At 47.2% G+C, this 18,769-nt stretch overlaps 1 protein-coding gene across 2 annotated transcripts; it reads left to right on the forward strand.

Moving 5' to 3' along the window:
- Positions 1 to 919: 919 nt before the first annotated feature.
- On the forward strand, positions 920 to 7,479 carry LOC100994139 (folate receptor alpha). Of its 2 annotated transcripts, XM_003815681.4 has the most exons (6): positions 921 to 1,115; positions 1,927 to 1,992; positions 3,519 to 3,694; positions 5,566 to 5,754; positions 5,907 to 6,042; positions 6,192 to 7,479. In XM_003815681.4, the coding sequence occupies exons 3-6, from the start codon at positions 3,527 to 3,529 to the stop codon at positions 6,470 to 6,472; spliced, it is 774 nt and encodes a 257-aa protein (XP_003815729.2). In that variant the 5' UTR covers positions 921 to 1,115; positions 1,927 to 1,992; positions 3,519 to 3,526; the 3' UTR covers positions 6,473 to 7,479. The 2 variants fall into 2 exon arrangements, with proteins under 2 accessions (XP_003815730.2, XP_003815729.2); XM_003815682.4 differs by lacking the exon at positions 1,927 to 1,992 and having other exon boundaries at positions 920 to 1,115.
- The last annotated feature ends 11,290 nt before the right edge of the window (positions 7,480 to 18,769 follow it).

Consider the following 18,769-nt stretch of genomic DNA (forward strand, 5'->3'; position numbering starts at 1 on the left):
GGCTCACTGTTGCAGGACATAAGCTGGGATCTCCTGGGAATTGGTCTCTTTGTAGGCCCTAGAGAGCCTTCCTTCTTGGTTGATTTTCCTCTAGAGATCCAACTGTCTTCTCAGGCTCCCCTGCCTGCCTCCTCCTTGGGTCCTGTCCTATGGCATTGCCCAGGTTACTGGGCCCCCATTTTCCCTACACTTACTGCCACTCATACTCTGATGGTTCCCACATCTGCATCCAACCTGGACTCTTCCCCTGAGCTTTCCCCTCTACAACCACCTCCCCCGGGCCGAGGGCACACAGGCACCTCGACAAAACAGTGTTCTATGTTTCTTCCTGCCCAAACCTGCCCCTCCCTCTCCCTTTTCCCATCTGTGGTACCACCATGGGCTCAGAGAATTAAAAAAATGAAGGCTTCTGTCATTGACTGGGGTGGAGATAGAGGGAAGAGTTAGCCCAGAATCACAGGTGCTGTAGAAAGGATACCTGAGTTGCCGGGAGAGGGGGTCCATGAGTTGGGGATGGAAGGAGAGCTTGGCCCTTCAAACAATAGAAGATCTGATCAAAAGATTCAGAACATCTGTGATTTTGTGGCTGGCGATGGGTGACACCTGGGCTAATGGGGTTGGGGGAGTTGGTGGCTCTACAATTTATGGCCTTGGGAGATCCTTGCTCTCTATAGCTGACTGGGAGGTTGGAAGCCTGGGCTCTAGCCCTTGCCTTGATCCTCCGGATCTCATTTTCCTCATCTGTCTAACAGGACAGAGGGGTTGGAAACTGATGAGATTAGCTCAAAGGATCCTGGCAGCTCAGGCTGCAAGATTTTTTTCAGACCTGAGTGTTTGGGAAAAAATTGGGTAGGTGGAGCTTAGGGACTGGCCTTAGGCCTGCACTGTTAATTCACCCCCTCCCACTACCCCATGGAGGCCTGGCTGGTGCTCACATACAATAATTAACTGCTGAGTGGCCTTCGCCCAATCCCAGGCTCCACTCCTGGGCTCCATTCCCACTCCCTGCCTGTCTCCTAGGCCACTAAACCACAGCTGTCCCCTGGAATAAGGCAAGGGGGAGTGTAGAGCAGAGCAGAAGCCTGAGCCAGACGGAGAGCCACCTCCTCTCCCAGGTATGTGACACTCCCCATCCCCCTTCAGAGGCCACACACCCTATGGTATTCCCACCATGTGTTAAGGATTTTCGGAACTGGAAGGGCCCTCTGTTTGCCTGAAGGCCAGAGAATCTTGAAGTGGAGACTGAGGCCCAGACCAGAGTGTGGCCTGCTCAAGGTTAAACGACAAGTTAGCGTTCATCCCCCTGAACTAGTACCTGGGCTCTAGCCCTTCAGTCCAGCGCTGAGTTCTCAGCTCTTCTAGTCTGGGGCCCCAAGGTTGGGTGTGGGGGTCATGATTGTTGGTGGGGAGGGGTCACAGCTGGACTAAGACCTGAAGGTGAGACTAGGCAGGTGGGAAAGGAGCTTGCAGAGTGATGCTGCTCAAAAGGACAGGAAGAGAGCCTGGCTTCAGAAGCAGCCACAGCAAGAGAGACTACTGACTGAACAGGTGGGCTCCACTGGGGGCTGGGGAAAGGATTTTCTCAGTCCCCATCCCCAGCACTGTGTGTTGGCCGCACCCATGAGAGCCTCAGCACTCTGAAGGTGCAGGGGGCAAAGGCCAAAAGAGCTCTGGCCTGAACTTGGGTGGTCCCTACTGTGTGACTTGGGGCATGGCCCTCATCTGTGCTGAAATGATTCCACAAAGATTAAACTGGCTATCATTTGTTGATTTCCCCTTCTTACATTTAATCCTTGCAGGAGAAAGCTAAGCCTCAAGATAGTTTGCTTCTCTTTCCCCCAAGGCCAAGGAGAAGGTGGAGTGAGGGCTGGGGTCGGGACAGGTTGAACGGGAACCCTGTGTTCTAAACAGGGTTTGTTCCCGCAGGAACTGAACCCAAAGGATCACCTGGTATTCCCTGAAAGTACAGATTTCTCTGGCGTGGCCCTCAAGGTTAGTGAGTGAGCGGGTCCACAGGGGCATGATTGGATCCTGGAATGAATGAATCAACCATGAGAGAGTGAATGAACACTGGAATCAATAGAGTAGCAGAATAATGGATTGTGGAGCAGGAAAGAGAGCTGCTGGGTGGGAATTCAATTCCAGGCTTATCTGAGCCCTGCTGTGCAGTTGGCCTGGAGACAGCCCAGCTCAGGCCCTGCCTAGACCCCTGTCAAGGAGGCCCTGTCAAGAGGAGAGGAGGGGCAGCACGGGGGCAAGGCAAGCTTGTGAGCGGGAAAGGCATGTCCACTTTAGCGACTGGTATGTGGAAGATGAGTTGGAGGAGACAGATGGAGAGAAGTCATAGGAAATAAATTCTGAGCATTTTAGGAGGGCCCAGACACCTGGTGTCCAGTGGAGTGAAGGAAACAGTCGCCTCCCAAAATTCAGTGTCTGAGGTCAAAGGATTGAAGTTCTGTGATGACCAAGGAGAAGCCAGCTCTGTGGTAGGGGGCACAGGAGCTCCCCAAGGCCCCAGGGCTGTCCAGCTGGCTGTCCCCTGCCAGCACCCGTGCCCTGTGACCCCACCCCACCAAGATCCCATGGTTTCCAGGAAGGGCCTACTAAACTAGCTTGAGTGATGAGGCTAGAAAGGGGCTGGGACCAAGGTTTAAAAAGCAAAACAAACTAACAAAAACCATACTGCAGCCCCCCCAACTAAAACATTTTTATAAACTTTTTTTTTTTTTTTTTGAGATGGAGTCTTGCTCTGTCACCCAGGCTAGAGTGCAATGGCGCAATCTTGGCTCACTGTAACCTCTACCTCCTGGATTCAAGTGATTCTCCTGCCTCAGCCTCCCAAGTAGCTGGGACTACAGGCACACGACACCGCACCCAGCTCATTTTGTATTTTTAGTAGAGACAGGGTTTCACTATGTTGGCCAGGCTGGTCTCAAACTTCTGACCTCAGGTGATCCACCCACCTCAGCCTTCCAAAGTGCTGGGATTACAGGCATGAGCCACCGCACCCAGCCCATTTTTGTAAACTTTTACAATGAAGTAATTTGGTGTCAAAATCTGACCTGAAAATTAATGTGAGTTTATGTATAGTTTTAATTTATCCCACTAGTGTAACTGTTTCACCCCAGAATATACACTTGATTATTGGGTATATGAAAATTATATTTTCTTTGAATCACCTTTGATGAAATCCTAAAAAATTTTAACCCTGAAACATTTGAATAAGGCATTGTGGACCTATGGCAAACTCCTGGCTATTTCTGCATTTTGCCCAAATCCATCCTTGAATTATATCACCTGAACCTCGTGACCACCTGGAGAAGGCAATGAGGCTCAAGCCAGGGAGGGGTGGTGTCTAATCCTACCTTTCATTGGATCTGGGAAAACTGAGGGAGGTGGGGGCAGGGCTCTATCTGCCCCAGGCTTCCGTCCAGGCCCCACCCTCCTGGAGCCCTGCACACAACTTAAGGCCCCACCTCCGCATTCCTTGCTGCCACTGACCACAGCTCTTCCTTCAGGGACAGACATGGCTCAGCGGATGACAACACAGCTGCTGCTCCTTCTAGTGTGGGTGGCTGTAGTAGGGGAGGCTCAGACAAGGATTGCACGGGCCAGGACTGAGCTTCTCAATGTCTGCATGAACGCCAAGCACCACAAGGAAAAGCCAGGCCCCGAGGACAAGTTGCATGAGCAGGTGGGCCAGGGGGTGATCTGGGGTGGTGAGGGACTGGCTCAGGAAGAGGAAACGAGGACATGGAAATGCCAAACCCCATTCACTGGTGAACTGAAGTGGAGGAGCCCTTCAGTTTGCATTAATATGGGTGACTATTTCACAGACACTGTGTGCCAAATGTCGGTACAATGCCAACAGTTCACCTTCTTGGTTGTTGAGTTTCCGCATTACAGAAATAAGGAAGCAGGCCCAAAGGAGAGCCTGGGAAATGAAGTTGGAGTGACCCATCCTGGGGTTGACTGATTTAGGGATTTAGACTGGGAATGACTCCTCCAAAGATCCGAGGGAAGAAACTGCACACTGTGCATAGTGGCCTCTTTTCTGCCAGCCCTAAACAGCTCAAGAAGGGAGAGTCTCTCACATTATGAGGCTGGGTGCAAAGCATTCTTTTTTTTTTCCTGAGACAAAGTCTCCATATGTTGCCCAGGCTGGTCTCAAATTCCTGGACTCAAGTGATCCTCCCACCTCAGCCTCCCAAAGTGTGGGATTACAGAAATGAGCCATATGCCCTCCTGAAGCATCTTGGTTCATGCATCTCGCAAAACTTTGGGCTGTGTCTCTCGACCACATTGGACCTGAGGTCTCCCTATAACATTTATTTTGCTACCACCCCTTTAATATCCTGAACATGATGATATAACTAAAGAAAAAGCAGAGGAAAAGTAATTTGTAGGCCAGGTGTTACGGCTCACGCCTGTAATCCCAACACTGTGGGATGTCGAGATGGGCAGATCACTTGAGCTCAGTAGTTCGAGACCAGCCTGGGCAAGATGGCAAAACCCCATCTCTACTAAAAAATAAAAAAAATTAGTCAGGTGTGGTGGCACATGCCTGCAGTCCCAGCTACTCAGGAGGCTGAGGTGGGCGGGTCAGTTGAGCCCAGGAGGCAGAGATTGTAGATTGTGCCACTGCGCTCCAGCCTGGGCAACAGAGTGAGACCTTGTCAAAAGAAAGAAAGAACGAAAAAAAGAAAGAAAGGAAGGAAGGAAGGAAGGAAGGAAGGGGAGGGAGGAAAGGGAGGGAGGCAAGGGAGGGAGGCAAGGGAGGGAGGCAAGGGAGAGAAACTTGTAATACGCATTTCTTTTTTTTTTTTCTTGAGATAGAGTTTTGCTCTTGTTGCCCAGGGTGGAGTGCAGTGGCACAATCTCAGCTCACTGCAACCTCCACCTCCCAGGTTCAAGTGATTCTCCTGCCTCAGCCTCCTGAGTAGGCACACGCCACCATGCCCAGCTAATTTTTTGTTTGTTTGTTTGTTTGTTTTGTTTGTTGGTATTTTTAGTAGAGATGGGGGTTTCACCGTGTTGGCCAGGCTGGTCTCGAACTCCTCACCTCATGATCCGCCCCTCTCGGCCTCCCGAAGTGCTGAGATTACAGGTGTGAGCCACTGTGCCCGGCCTGGGGTTACAATTTAAATTGCTTTTTTACCTTCAAATCTTTGTCACCTCAGTGAGGCTTAATCTGACCGCACTATTACACTGCAAGTCCCCATCCTTCTCTGCTTAATTTTTGTCCAAAGCAAAAATCAGGTGATGTGTTCATTGTTGTAACCCCAGTTTCTACAAAAGTACCTGGGTGAGAGTAAGTAGGATCTCAATAAAGGTTGAATTAACAAATTTTGTAATGACTGCAACTCCAGCAGGAGCTCCCTCTTGGGCTCCCACTGTCTCTGACGGCCCTCTCCCCTAAAGAGGTCCCAAGAGCAAGTATTTTCCTGGGTGACTTCCAGTGGGCTGGGGAATCAAGGACTAAGAGGGGAGACACTGCATGTGGAATATTCTGGCTGTGCTGGCTGTGCTGGCTGTGGACTGAGTCCTCTGTCTTCCCCCATCCAGTGTCGTCCCTGGAGGAAGAATGCCTGCTGTTCTACCAACACCAGCCAGGAAGCCCATAAGGATGTTTCCTACCTATATAGATTCAACTGGAACCACTGTGGAGAGATGGCACCTGCCTGCAAACGGCATTTCATCCAGGACACCTGCCTCTACGAGTGCTCCCCCAACTTGGGGCCCTGGATCCAGCAGGTATGCATGGCTTCCTGCAGGTACAAGACCTAGCGGAGCAGCTGAGCTTTCCAGGCATCTCTGCAGGCTGCAACGCCAGTTGCAGTTCTATTCAGGGCTGAGTTGCTGGGATTCTTGAACCTGAGCCCTTCTTTTGTACCAAAATCACCCAGGTGGATCAGAGCTGGCGCAAAGAGCGGGTACTGAATGTGCCCCTGTGCAAAGAGGACTGTGAGCAATGGTGGGAAGATTGTCGCACCTCCTACACCTGCAAGAGCAACTGGCACAAGGGCTGGAACTGGACTTCAGGTGAGGGCTGGGGTGGGCAGGAATGGAGGGATTTGGAAGTGGAGGTGTGTGGGTGTGGAACAGGTATGTGACAATTTGGAGTTGTAGGGCTGGCAGACCTCAAGATAGTTCCGGGCCCAGTGGCTAAAGGTCTTCCCTCCTCTCTACAGGGTTTAACAAGTGCCCAGTGGGAGCTGCCTGCCAGCCTTTCCATTTCTACTTCCCCACACCCACTGTTCTGTGCAATGAAATCTGGACTCACTCCTACAAGGTCAGCAACTACAGCCGAGGGAGTGGCCGCTGCATCCAGATGTGGTTCGACCCAGCCCAGGGCAACCCCAATGAGGAGGTGGCGAGGTTCTATGCTGCAGCCATGAGTGGGGCTGGGCCCTGGGCAGCCTGGCCTTTCCTGCTTAGCCTGGCCCTAATGCTGCTGTGGCTGCTCAGCTGACCTCCTTTTACCTTCTGATACCTGGAAATCCCTGCCCTGTTCAGCCCCACAGCTCCCAACTATTTGGTTCCTGCTCCATGGTCGGGCCTCTGACAGCCACTTTGAATAAACCAGACACCGCACATGTGTCTTGAGAATTATTTGGACATGAATGGGAACATGACTGTTCTGTTTTCCAATTCCCATTGATTGAAACCAGTGAGACTGGGCCAATTCCTAGCTCTGACAGTTGCTATAAACTAGCCTAATACTTAACTATTCTTCTAACTTAGGAGACATTCGTAGCTCTCAATTTCATTTTTTACTATTGCTCCAATCTAGAGCCAAGCCCAGGAATTTTTCATTTGTTTGTTTTGAGACAGGGTCTCACCCAGGAATTTTTTGTTTGTTTGTTTTGAGACAGGATCTCACTCTGTCACCAGGCTGGAGTGCAGTGGCATGATCTTGATTCACTGCAACATCTGCCTCCCGGGCTCAAGTGATCCTCCCACCTCAGCCTGTCAACTTGAGACTGCAACCATGTGCCACCACACCTGGCTAATTTTTTTTTTTTTTTTTTTTGAGATAGAGTTTCACTCTTGTTGCCCGGGCTGGAGTGCAATGGCATGATCTTGGCCCACTGCAACCTCCTGCTCCCAAGTTCAAGTGATTCTCTTGCCTCAGCCTCCAGAGTAGCTGGGATTATAGGCATGCGCCACCATGCCCGGCTAATTTTGTATTTTTAGTATTTTCTCCATGTTGGTCAGGCTGGTCTTGAACTCCCGATCTCAAGTGATCCGCCTGCCTTGGCCTCCCAAAGTGCTGGGATTACAGGCGTGAGCCACTGCGCCCAGCCCCACCTGGCTAATTTTTACATTTTTTTTATAAAGAGGAGATCTTGGTATGTCGTCCAGGCTGATCTCAAACTCCTGGCCTGAAGCAAACCTTTCATCTCAGACTTCAAAAGTACTGGGATTACAACCGTGAGCCACCACGCCCAGCGCAGTCTCAGCTCACTGCAACCTCTGCCTCCCACATTCAAGCAATTCTGCCTCAGCCTCCCGAGTACCTGGGACTATAGGTGTGGGCCACCATGCCTGGCTAATTTTTGTATTTTTATTAGAGATGGGGTTTCGCCATGTTGGCCAAGCTGGTCTGGAACTCCTAACCTCAGGTGAACTACCCACCTCAGCCTCCCAAAGTGCTGGGATTACAAGTGTGAGACACCATGCCCAGCCTAGCTCAGGATTTTATCATTTAAACTGAACATAAGCTTCCCAGGGTTGATTCCTGTGCTGTGCTCAGCTCTCCAAAAGAAGAGGTGGGAATGGCTGTACCCAGCATGTTTTGGATGGGTTGCTGGGAAGAGGGTAAGGGTGGCAGCAAGAGCCATACGGCACTAACAGCTAATACCCACAAAGCATTATCTGCTAGGCACTATCCTAAACTGTTTATACCGATGACATGTAGATACTACTGTCTGCATTTTCCATATGTAGAAACAGACACATAAATTAAAGAACTGCCTGACCAGGCACAGTGGCTCACACCTATAATCCCAGCTATTTGGGAGGCCGAGTCGGGCGGATCATCTGAGGTCAGGAGTTCGAGATTAGCCTGGCCAACATGGCAAAACCCTGTCTCTACTAAAAATACAAAACTTAGCCGGACGTGGTGGTGTGCACCTGTAATCCCAGCTACTCAGGAGGCTGAGGCAGGAGAATCTCTCGAACCCAGGAGGCAGAAGTTGCAGTGACCCGAGATCACACCATTGCACTCCTGCCTGGGCAACAGAGCGAAACTCCGCCTCAAAAAAAAAAAAAAAAAAAAAAGAAAAGAAAGGACATGCTCTTTCCCATCATGGAGTGAATAAATATGTGTGTCTTGAAGGGATAATGGGTCCGTGGCTGACCAGAGGAGCTGGGCCTAAGCTGCTCTGCCAGAGCTAGGACGGGAACCCAAACTTCGACTCCTAAGCAGGTTCCAAACCAATAACCTGAAGGGTTTTAAGGCAGCGTTCTCCATTAAATATAGTTTGTAACCTTTGTATTAAGCCAGGTTATGTTACAGTAACATTCGTAATATTTCTGTGGCTTCATACAACTCACTTTTTTGGGGTTTTTTTGTTTGTTTTCTTTTGTTTAGAGACAGAGTCTCTCTCTGTTACCCAGGCTGGAGTACCGGCATGATTATAGCTCACGGCAGCTTCAAATTCCTGGGCTCAAGTGATCTTCCTGCCTCAGCCTCCTGAGTAGTTGGGACTACAGCTGTGAGCCACAACATCCAGCTAATATATACACATATAAAATATGTATTATATATATATAATAGTAAAGACAGGGAGGTTCTCACTATCTTACCCAGGTTGGTCTTGAACTTGCACTGAAGTGATCCTCTCAAAATGCTGGGATTACAGATGTGAGCCACTGTGCCTGGCCACAAATCATGTTTATTTCTTGCTCAAGCTGCAATGTTTAATGTGGGTTATCAGAGGGATTCTGTTCATTTCTCTTTCCTGGACTACATTAGCAGCCAGGGGGTTCTGCTTCTCATTCCAGGCCCAGGCTGATGGAGGCTCCATCTTCTATGAAACAGGAAGAGGGAACTTAGCGAATTCCATAAGGCTCTTCAAATTTCCACCTGTCACTTATATCATTGGCCAAATCAAGTCATGAGCATGCCTAAATTCAAGAAGGCCAGGAAAACATGATCTTATCATGCACTTGGAAGGACAGGAGAATCACAAGGTTTGCAACAGACCTCGTTGTTTTCTGGTCAGTTTCTATTTCATGCACGGTCATAGTTACAAATTTAATTTTTTGGTTAGATCCTAGTAAGAAGGAGGATCAACTCTTTAAACCTATGCAAATAACTACATTAACCCAGGCCGGGCATGGTGGCTTATGCCTGTAACCCCAGCACGTTGGGAGGTCAAGGCAGGCGGATCACTTGAGGGCAAGAGTTCAAGACCAGCCTGGCCAACATGGTGAAACTCCGTCTCTACTAAAAATACAAAAAAATCAGCCAGACGTGATGGCACATGCCTGTAAACCCCAGCTTGTTGGGAAGGTGAGGCATAAGAATTGCTTGAACCCGGGAGGTGGATGTTGCAGTGAGCCGAGATCCTGCTATTGCACTCCAGCCTGGGTGATGGGCAATGGAGTGAGACTCCGTCTCAAGAAAAAAAAAAGAAAAAAAAAGAAAAACTACACACACACAGAAAAAACCAGAAAAACTACATCAACCCAAAAAGTGGAGCAATCCACTGCTGACCCCCCTGGGTAGTCTTGTAAACAAGGTCAATTGTTGCATCATGTTCTCTACAGGATCAGTGACACCATTTACAAATATGATTAGTTTACAGATATATTTGGATTCGTGGAATTAAAGATAAGTACCATCTAAAACCAACTTTTTTTTCTTTTTTTGAGATGGAGTCTCACTCTGTCACCAAGGCTGGAGTGCGGTGGCACAATCTCGTGTCACTGAAACCTCTGCTTCCTGGGTTCAAGCAATTCTCATGCCTCAGCCTCCAAGAAGCTGGGGTTATAGGCATGTGCCACCATGCCCAGCTAATTTTCATATTTTTTAGTAGATACGGGTTTTCACCATTTGGTCAGGCTGGTCTCAAACTCCTGGCCTCAAGCAATCCACCTGACTTGGCCTCCCAAGGTGCTGGGATGACAGGCATGAGCCACTATGCCCGACCTATTTCTTTTACTTATTTATTGTGTGTGTGTGTGTGTGTGTGTGTGTGTGTGTGTGTGTGTGTGTTGGTTTTTGTTTTGAGACGGAGTCTCTCTCTTGTCCAGGCTGGAATGCAGTGGTGTGATCTCGGCTCACTGCAATGTCTGCCTCCTGGCTTCTCCTGCCTCAGCCTCCTGAGTAGCTGGGACTACAAGCATGCGCCACCACACCCAGCTAATTTTTGTATTTTTAGTAGAGACAGGGTTTCTCCATGTTGGCCAGGCTGGTCTGGAACTCCTGGGCTCAAGTGATTCACCCACTTCGGTCTCCCAAAGTGCTGGGGTTGCAGCCGTGAACCACCAAGCCTGGCCCACTTCTTTTTTGGACCAAAAGCATAGGTGATGAATGCAAAAATTGATAAATTGGACTTAAAATTCAAAACTCTTGCCCTTTAAAAGACAGCCTTAAGAAAATTAAAAGACAAGCAACAGACTGGAGGAAATATTTACAAAACACATCTGATAAAGCATCTGTATTCATAATATACAAAGAACACTTACAACTCAGTAATTATAAGGCAGTTGACCCAATCAAATAATGGGCAAAAGAAATGAACAAACTTCATTAAAGAAGATACATAGGTTGAGTGCGGTAGTTCATGCCTGTAATCCCAGCACGTTGGGAAGCTGAGGCGGCCGGATCACTTAAGGCCAGGAGTAAAGACCAGCCTGGCTAACATGGCAAAACCCTCTCTCTACTAAAAATACAAAAATTAGCCAGGTGCGGTGACACATGCTTGTAATCTCAGCAACTCAGGAGGCTGAGACAGGAGAATTGCTTGAAACTGGGAGGTGGAGATTGTAGTGAGCTGAGATCATGCCACTGCACTCCAGCCTGGGTGACAGAGCGAGACTGTGTCTCAGAAAAAAAAAAAAAGAAGATATACAAATTATGAGTAGTTACATGAAAAGATACTCAACATTATTAATCATTAGAAAAGTGCAAATTAAAACCCCAGTGATATACCATTTTATACCTATTAGAATGGCGATAATAATAAGATAGACAATAACAAATGTTGGCAAGGATGTGAACCCTCACACAGTGCTGGTGGGGATGTAAAATGGTACAGCCCTTTGGAAAACAGTGTGGCAGTTTCTCAAAAAGCTAAATGTAAAACTACCATACAACTCAAAATTCCACTTCCAAGTATCTACTCAGGAGAAATGAAAATCAACATAACAAAACTTAATTATGAATATTCATAATATTAGGTATCATTATACATAATAGCCCCAAGCTGGCAATAACCTATATATATGTGTGTGTGTGTGTGTATATATATATATATATATGTATATATACGTATATATATATTTTTTGAGACGGAATTTTGGTCTTGTTGCCCAGGCTGGAGTGCAATGGCGTGATCTTGGCTCACTGTAACCTCTGCTTCCTGGATTCAAGCGATTCTCCTGCCTCAGCCTCCCAAGTATCTGGGAGTACAGGCACACACCACCACGCCTGCCTAATTTTTGTATTTTTTAGTAGACACAGGGTTTCGCCATGTTGGTCAGGCTGGTCTTGAACTCCTGACCTCAGGTGATACACCTGTCTCGGCCTCCCAAAGTGCTGGGATTACAGACGTGCGCCACCACACCTGGCAATAACCTAAATTTTTAGCAGCTGGTGAGTGGATAGACAAAATGTGGTGAATCCATACAGTAGAAGACTGCAGCAATGAAACGTGATGACACATGCTATGTTGTGGATGAACCTCAAAAACATTATGCTAAGTGAAAGGAGCCAGACCTAAGAGGCTTCATGTGGCATGATTTCACTTACGTGAAATGTGCAGGAAAGGCAAATTTATAGAGGCAGTAAGTAGAGTAGTAGCTGCCTGGGGCTGGAAGTGAGAACAGGGATTAATTGTAAATGGGCATGACGGGGGATGAAAATTACTGAGGGGATGATTCTGAGTTTCTGCGAGGTGTGCACATGAGGGAAACTATTCTAACAAATTTGGCATGTGGCTTCATAAAAATCTATCATCTGAGACAAACTCTATTCCCAATCTCTAAAAGATTGGTTGGAGGCTGAGTGTGGTAGCTCATGCCTGTAACCTCAGCACTTTGGGAGGCCGAAGAGGGTGGATGGCTTGAGCTTAGGAGTTTGAGACCAGCCTGGGCAACATGGTGAAATCAAGTCTCTAGAAAAAAAATACAAAAATTAGCTGGGTGTGATGGCGCACGCCTTAGTCCCAGCTACTTGGGAGGCTGAGGTGGGAGGATCTCCTGAGCCCGGGGAGGTTGAGCCTGCAGTGAGCGGTGATTGTACCACTGCACTCCAGCCTGGGTTGACAGAGTGGGACCCTGTCTCCAAAAAAAAAAAAAAAAAAAAAAAGATAGGATTTGGCAGTCAAGGTGTGAGTCTATTCTTGGTGTAGATGTAGATAACACCATTAGAGATGTTTATGAGGTAGCCCATTGACCAAGGACTTTTTTTAAAAAAGAGTGTTTATTCCAGCTGGCACAGGTAAGGTTTGCTAAACGGAGTGTTAGAGACCAGAGCCAGGGGAAAGAAAAAGGCTATATCATATGCCTAGCCCCCTAAAAAATTAGAGAAAAGGGAACATGAAGTACATTGCCAAAAATACCAAGACAATAACCACAATCATATCTCTTTCATTAACTTTCCTCTTTCCTTTTCTAGTTACATGTTCTTGGGCTAGCATCTTCCCCCAGAGAAGTCTTCTGCCTGAGGGCTGAAATTTTGCTAGAAATCCCTAGTCTGAGGACTCTGGTAGGTTGACTCAACCAAGTGTTAGTTTACGGTGATGATATCAGATACATGGGTTTATTTCCTGTCAGCAAAGTATAGCAGGTATGTTTAGACAAACAAGAGTGGAGAATAGAAACCAGCTGTTGAGCTGGGTGTGGTGGCATGTTCCTGTAGTCTCAGGTACTTGGGAGGCTGAGGTGGGAGGATCGCTTGAGCCCAGGGAGGTTGAGGCTGCAGTGAGTGGTGATCATACCACTGCACTCCAGCCAAGGACGTCAGAGTGAGACCCTGTCTTAAAAAAAAAAAAAAAAAGGAAACCAGTTGTTGAGAGTATCAAACAGCCTGGCCAATCTATTCATTTTCAATATCAGAATGAAAGAAGAATATTCACTGGAGTGTACTACATAACGGCACAAACCTACTGGCGACTGCTAGATTTCATGAGGACTCAGATGATGGCTACATAGAACCTATTATTATTAGAACCTGGGGAGGGAGCAAGGGACAGGGAGGTTTAGTCTTCTCAACCGATTTAACTTTTTTCTTAATTTTTAGACAGAGTCTTGCTCTGACACCCAGGCTGGAGTGCGGTGGCGTGATCTCAGCTCACTGTAATCTCCGCCTCCCAGATTCAAGCGATTCTCATGCCTCAGCCTCCTGAGTAGCTGGGACCACAGGCATACGCCACCACATCTGACTAATTTTTTTGTGTTTTTGGTGGAGATGGGATTTCACCATGTTGGCCAGGCTGGTCTCGAACTCCTGGCCTCAAGTGATTCACCCGCCTCGGGCTCTCAAAGTGTTAGGATTACAGGTGTGAGCCACCGTGCCCAGCCTAACTTATGTTTGATAATTCTATGTGTCTTCTCTAGTTGGCTGAGCTCTGCAGGTGATATAGATAATGAATGTATTTACAAATCTTGAGGGCCTTATAGTCTATTTTGTAACACGTGTACTACAATTGCTACCAATAGTACAAGGTTAAACTATGGAATGAAATCAACATGGGCATAAATTTGACAGTCATCACGTAAGGCCTTGCACATGAATATGAGTATACTTTTATCCTTCCAGGAAGGTCCACAATCATACTCACAACACTTTACCTTGCATAAAAATCATCTTAGCTGGGTGCGGTGGTTCACATCTGTACAGCCTGGACAACATAGTGAGACCTCATCTCTACAAAAAATAAATAATTAGCTGGGCATGGTGGTGCACACCTGTAGTCCCATCTACTTGGGGAGGCTAAGGCAGGAGGATCGCTTGAGCCCAAGAGGTCAAGGCTGCAGTGAGCAGTGTTTGTGCCACTATACTCTAGCCTGGGTGACAGTGAGACCCTATCTCAAAAAAATATCTAGAAGGAATGAGCCCCTCTTTTTGGTCTGACATCTTTCTCTACTTTGTGGACATGATGGACAAGGCAGCTCTTATAATACTGATAAACTAATTTTAAAAATATGGAGCATGCCAATTATACCTAATTATTTTTAGCATCCCTCCTTGTATCCTTCTTTCCTTATGAGTGTTATGCTGTGTGGGAGTGAATTTTTGGTGTAATCCAGTAGCTGTCTGGGAAGTGTAAGATGATTTTGCTGTTAAAAAAGAAATGCCTTGATAGTTATATTATTCTGAATTAGGACCTGATCTTGGAGGACAACAGAAAAAAGTGTTCTCTGGGAAAGGCCTTCATCTTGGCTGTGTAAGAAAACTATATTTCACAACAACCTTGTCATTAGGAATTCTAACTTCTTTATAGGTGAAGAATCCTATTGTTTTATTTTATATCATGACCCAAGACTGTGACATGAGTCAGCACAACAGGAAAATTAAAAAAATAAATAAATAAAATAACATGCTTTTTGAGAAGTGAAATTCACATTCAGTTTGGGTAAGAACCTAAACTCTGCTGTCAGGGAAAAACACACAGGAAATAAAAAATAACTTTTGTTTCTTCATGTTAAAAGTAGACTTATACTCAAATGTTATACTCAAAGATGATTTTTTATGAGCAGCCAATATTGTTTAAAGCTTTCTATTTCTTAAAATAGAAGTCATCTGAAGAAGCACTTTTAGAAGGGCAGAATAAGGACGTTTGAAAATGCATTCCTCCATAAAAGCAAGAAAAACACTGGCAAAAATGGTCAAAATCAACTTTTTTAGCTGAGTGCGGTGGCTCATGCCTGTAATCCCAGCACTTTGGGAGGCCAAGGCGGGAAGATCACCTGAGATCAGGAGTTTGAGACCACCTTGGCCAACATGGTGAAACCCCGTCTCTACTAGAAATACAAAAATTAGCCAGGCATGGTGGCAGATGCCTGTAATGCCATCTACTTGGGAGGCTGAGGCAGGAGAATTGCTTGAACCCGGGAGGCGCAGGTTGCGGTGAGCCAGGATCACGTCACTGCACTTCACCTGGGTGACAAAGTGAGACTCCGTCTCCAAAAAAAAAAAAAAAAAAACAAAACAACTTTTCTAGAACTCTTAAAACTAACCAAAAATTTCAAAAATCTAAGGAATATTTGTGAGTGATGTCACCAACATGGTGGACTAGGAAGCTCCTGACCCTCTACCCATGAACATACCAAATAAATATCCCTTTGCCTCTGACAGAAAGCCAGAGGGAATTCCTCTGAGAGCCAGCTGAGAGACTCCTACCCATCCAGCAATTAAGGAAACATCCACACCGAATAGATAGGAAAAGCTGAGGCACACTCAGGCACAGACCTCACCCCAAGCACTGCACCATAAAAGTGGGAAAGAAATCCCAACACCCAGCTTCTCCCTGTGGAGAGATGGCATTAAACCTCACATGTACTGCCCTAACTCTAAATGTCCCACAGTTTGGCTCTTAATTCACCAACCTGGGGAGTGGAGGGAATTAGACCTGAACAAGTCTCTCCAGACCACAGGAAAAAAGCAACTTTTTTTTTTTTTGAGACGGAGTCTCGCTCTGTTTCCCAGGCTGGAGTGCAGTGGCACGATCTCAGCTCACTGCAACCTCCGCCTCCTGGGTTCAAGCGATTCTCCCGCTTCAGCCTCCTGAGTAGCTGGGATTACAGGCGTGGTGGATTACAGGCGCGCACCACCACGCCCAGCTAATTTTTGTATTTTTAGTAGAGACAGGGTTTCACCATGTTGGTCAGGCTGGTCTCGAACTCCTGACCTTGTGATCTGCCACATTGGCCTTCCAAAGTGCTGGGATTACGGGTGTGAGCCACTGGGCCTGGCCAAAATGCAACGGTTTTATACTAGCACTTAAGTATTTCCAAGGGCTTAATTCCCCGCGATCAATGCAGAGAGGGGACTTTAAAATGCAGCTCCTGTTTCTCCCTGGAAGGGACACACTTTTCCAGTGCTACTTGATGGTGTGGCTTCTAACTAATTTGCACGGGGGAGTTGAAGGGTCAGACAAATATTAACCTGCAGCCAGCCTGAAAAGCAGACTGGCACTTCCCAACCCTTCTCCCCTAGCTCGCTCCAGCAATACCCCCACGTACATGAATACCCCCTGGAAGAAGTTTGTCCACACATCAATTGCCCCAACTTTCATAGCTTCAACCCAAGGGACTGCATCCTAAACTTCCTAGCTCTGGGAGGAGCTAGACCACAGGAAAAAAGTGGCAGCTTTATAGGGGCATGTAAGTACTTCCAGGGGCTTCATCCCCCAGGGGTGGTGCACAGAAAGGGCTTTAAAAAATGCAGGTCCCAGCAGGGCATAGTGGCGCATGCCTGTAATCCCAGCACTTTGAGAGGCCAAGGCAGGCGGATCTCTTGGGCTCAGGAGTTCAAGACCAGCCTGGGCAACATGGTGAAACTCTATCTCTACAAAAAATACAAAAATTAGCCCAGTGTGGTGGCGCATGCCTGTAGTTCCAACTACTCAGGAGGCTGAGGTGGGAGGATTGCTTGAGCCTGGGAAGCGAAGATTGCAGTGGGCCACTGTACTCCAGCTTGGGTGACACAGTGAGTCCCAAAAAAAAAGAAGAAAGAGAGGGAGAGAGAAAGAGAGAGAGGAAGGAAGGAAGGAAGGAAGGAAGGAAGGAAGGAAGGAAGGAAGGAAGGGAAGGAAGGAAGAGAAATGCATCGCCCATTAAAAAAAAAAAAAAATCCACGTGTGGTGGCTCAGGCCTGTAATCCCAGCACTATGGGAGGCTGAGGCGGGTGGATCACCTGAGGTCAGGAGTTTGAGACCCGCCTGGCCAACATGGTGAAACCTCGTCTCTACCAAAAATACAAAAATTAGCTGGCATAGTGGTAGATGCCTATACTTCCAGCTACTTCGGAGGCTGAGGCAAGAGAATTGCTTAAACCTGGGAGGCAGAGGTTGCAGTGAGCCAGAATCGTGCCACTGCACTCCAGCCTAGGCAATAGAGGGAGACTCCGTCTCAAAAAAAAAAAAAAAAAAAAAAAAAGCCAGGCACAGTGGCTCATACCTGTAATTCCACCACTTTGGGAGGCTGAGGCAGGAGATTCACTTGAGGCCTGGAGTTCAAGACCAGCCTGGGCAACATAGCAAGACCTCATATCTCTCTCTCTATATAAAGCAGCTTCCTGTTTCTCTTTGGAAGGGGTTTTTGGCATGCATCGAGTGCCCCAACTTTTCAGTTACCTCCCAAAGTTCTCCATCCTAAACCTTTTAAGTCTGGGAGCAGAAGGGACTAGGCATATGTGAGTCTTTTTTTTTTTTTTTTTTTTTTTTGAGACAGAATCTTGCTCTGTCACCCAGGATGGAGTACAGTGGAGTACAGTGGTGCAATCTCAGCTCACTGCAACCTCTGCCTCCCAGGTTCAAGTGATTTTCCTGCCTTAGCCCCCACCCCAGTAGCTGGGATTACAGGCATTCACCACCACGTCCAGCTATTATTTTTGCATTTTTAGTAGAGACAGGGTTTCACCATGTTGGTCAGGCTGATCTCGAACTCCTGACTTCAAATGATCCACCTGCCTTGACCTCCCAAAGTGTTGGGATTACAGGCGTGAGCCACTGCACCCAGCCATATGTGAGTCTTTCTAGATCACAGAACAAAGACGTAGTTTTAAATGGGCGCACAAATAGTTCCAGGGCTATGGTCCTTTGGAACAATTGAGAAAAGGGGAGGGAACATCTAGTTCCCATTTTCTCTCCAGAAGGGGCTTATAGTACACTTCCAGTGGCTACTTGATGACCTAACAGCTAACAAACTTGCACCACGGAGATCATGGAGCAAACAAACAATAGCCCTATTACAGCTTTAGCAAGGGAACTTCATGAAACTTTCCTCTGGCTCACCCCATAAATAAATCCAGGTCTACTCATTCTTACAGGAAGGAGCTTGGCCATGCACTGAGTGCCACTACTTCTATGGCTCCAACCCTGGGATCTGTCTCCTTAATGACCTAGCTCTTGAAGTTGATGGAGCTTTGCATTCCTGGGTGGGCTGAGACCACAGAAAATGAAGAGGTGAACATATAATAGGCACGCTTCCAACAGCTATTTCCCCAGGATCAGAAGGCACAACCTGAATGTTAGTAAAGGCATTTGCCACAGATTTTCTCCTCAGCTTAGTGCAGAGAGAATGGGAGATAAATACCTGTATTCAGGTTTACCACAAAGATAGAAGTAGCTGAAACACACACCCAACACTCCAACATTTCCAGCTACACCTACAGAGTCTGGCTCCTGCTTTACTGGTCTCAGAATACTGAAATGATATGACATAAACTCCAGGGGGGCACCAAAAACAGAATAGAGGTCTGGACAAACACAAAGACTTGAGAGGTACCTTAAAATCTCTGGTCAGACAGATAGGTGAGAGCCTTCTCCTACACGAGGCCAGTCGGACAAGACTGAGAGCGATAGTGATATGC

The sequence above is a fragment of the Pan paniscus genome, chromosome 9 (genome assembly GCF_029289425.2).
Source record: "Pan paniscus chromosome 9, NHGRI_mPanPan1-v2.0_pri, whole genome shotgun sequence".
Lineage (NCBI taxonomy): Eukaryota > Metazoa > Chordata > Mammalia > Primates > Hominidae > Pan > Pan paniscus.

Excerpts from the sequence above, each read along its gene's own strand:
- LOC100994139 (XM_003815682.4), top strand. The coding sequence starts at position 3,527 with ATGGCTCAGCGGATGACAACACAGCTGCTGCTCCTTCTAGTGTGGGTG. Across the intron at positions 5,755-5,906 it reads TGGGGCCCTGGATCCAGCAG|GTGGATCAGAGCTGGCGCAA; the intron begins GTATGCATGGCT and ends AAAATCACCCAG. Across the intron at positions 6,043-6,191 it reads GGGCTGGAACTGGACTTCAG|GGTTTAACAAGTGCCCAGTG; the intron begins GTGAGGGCTGGG and ends TCCTCTCTACAG.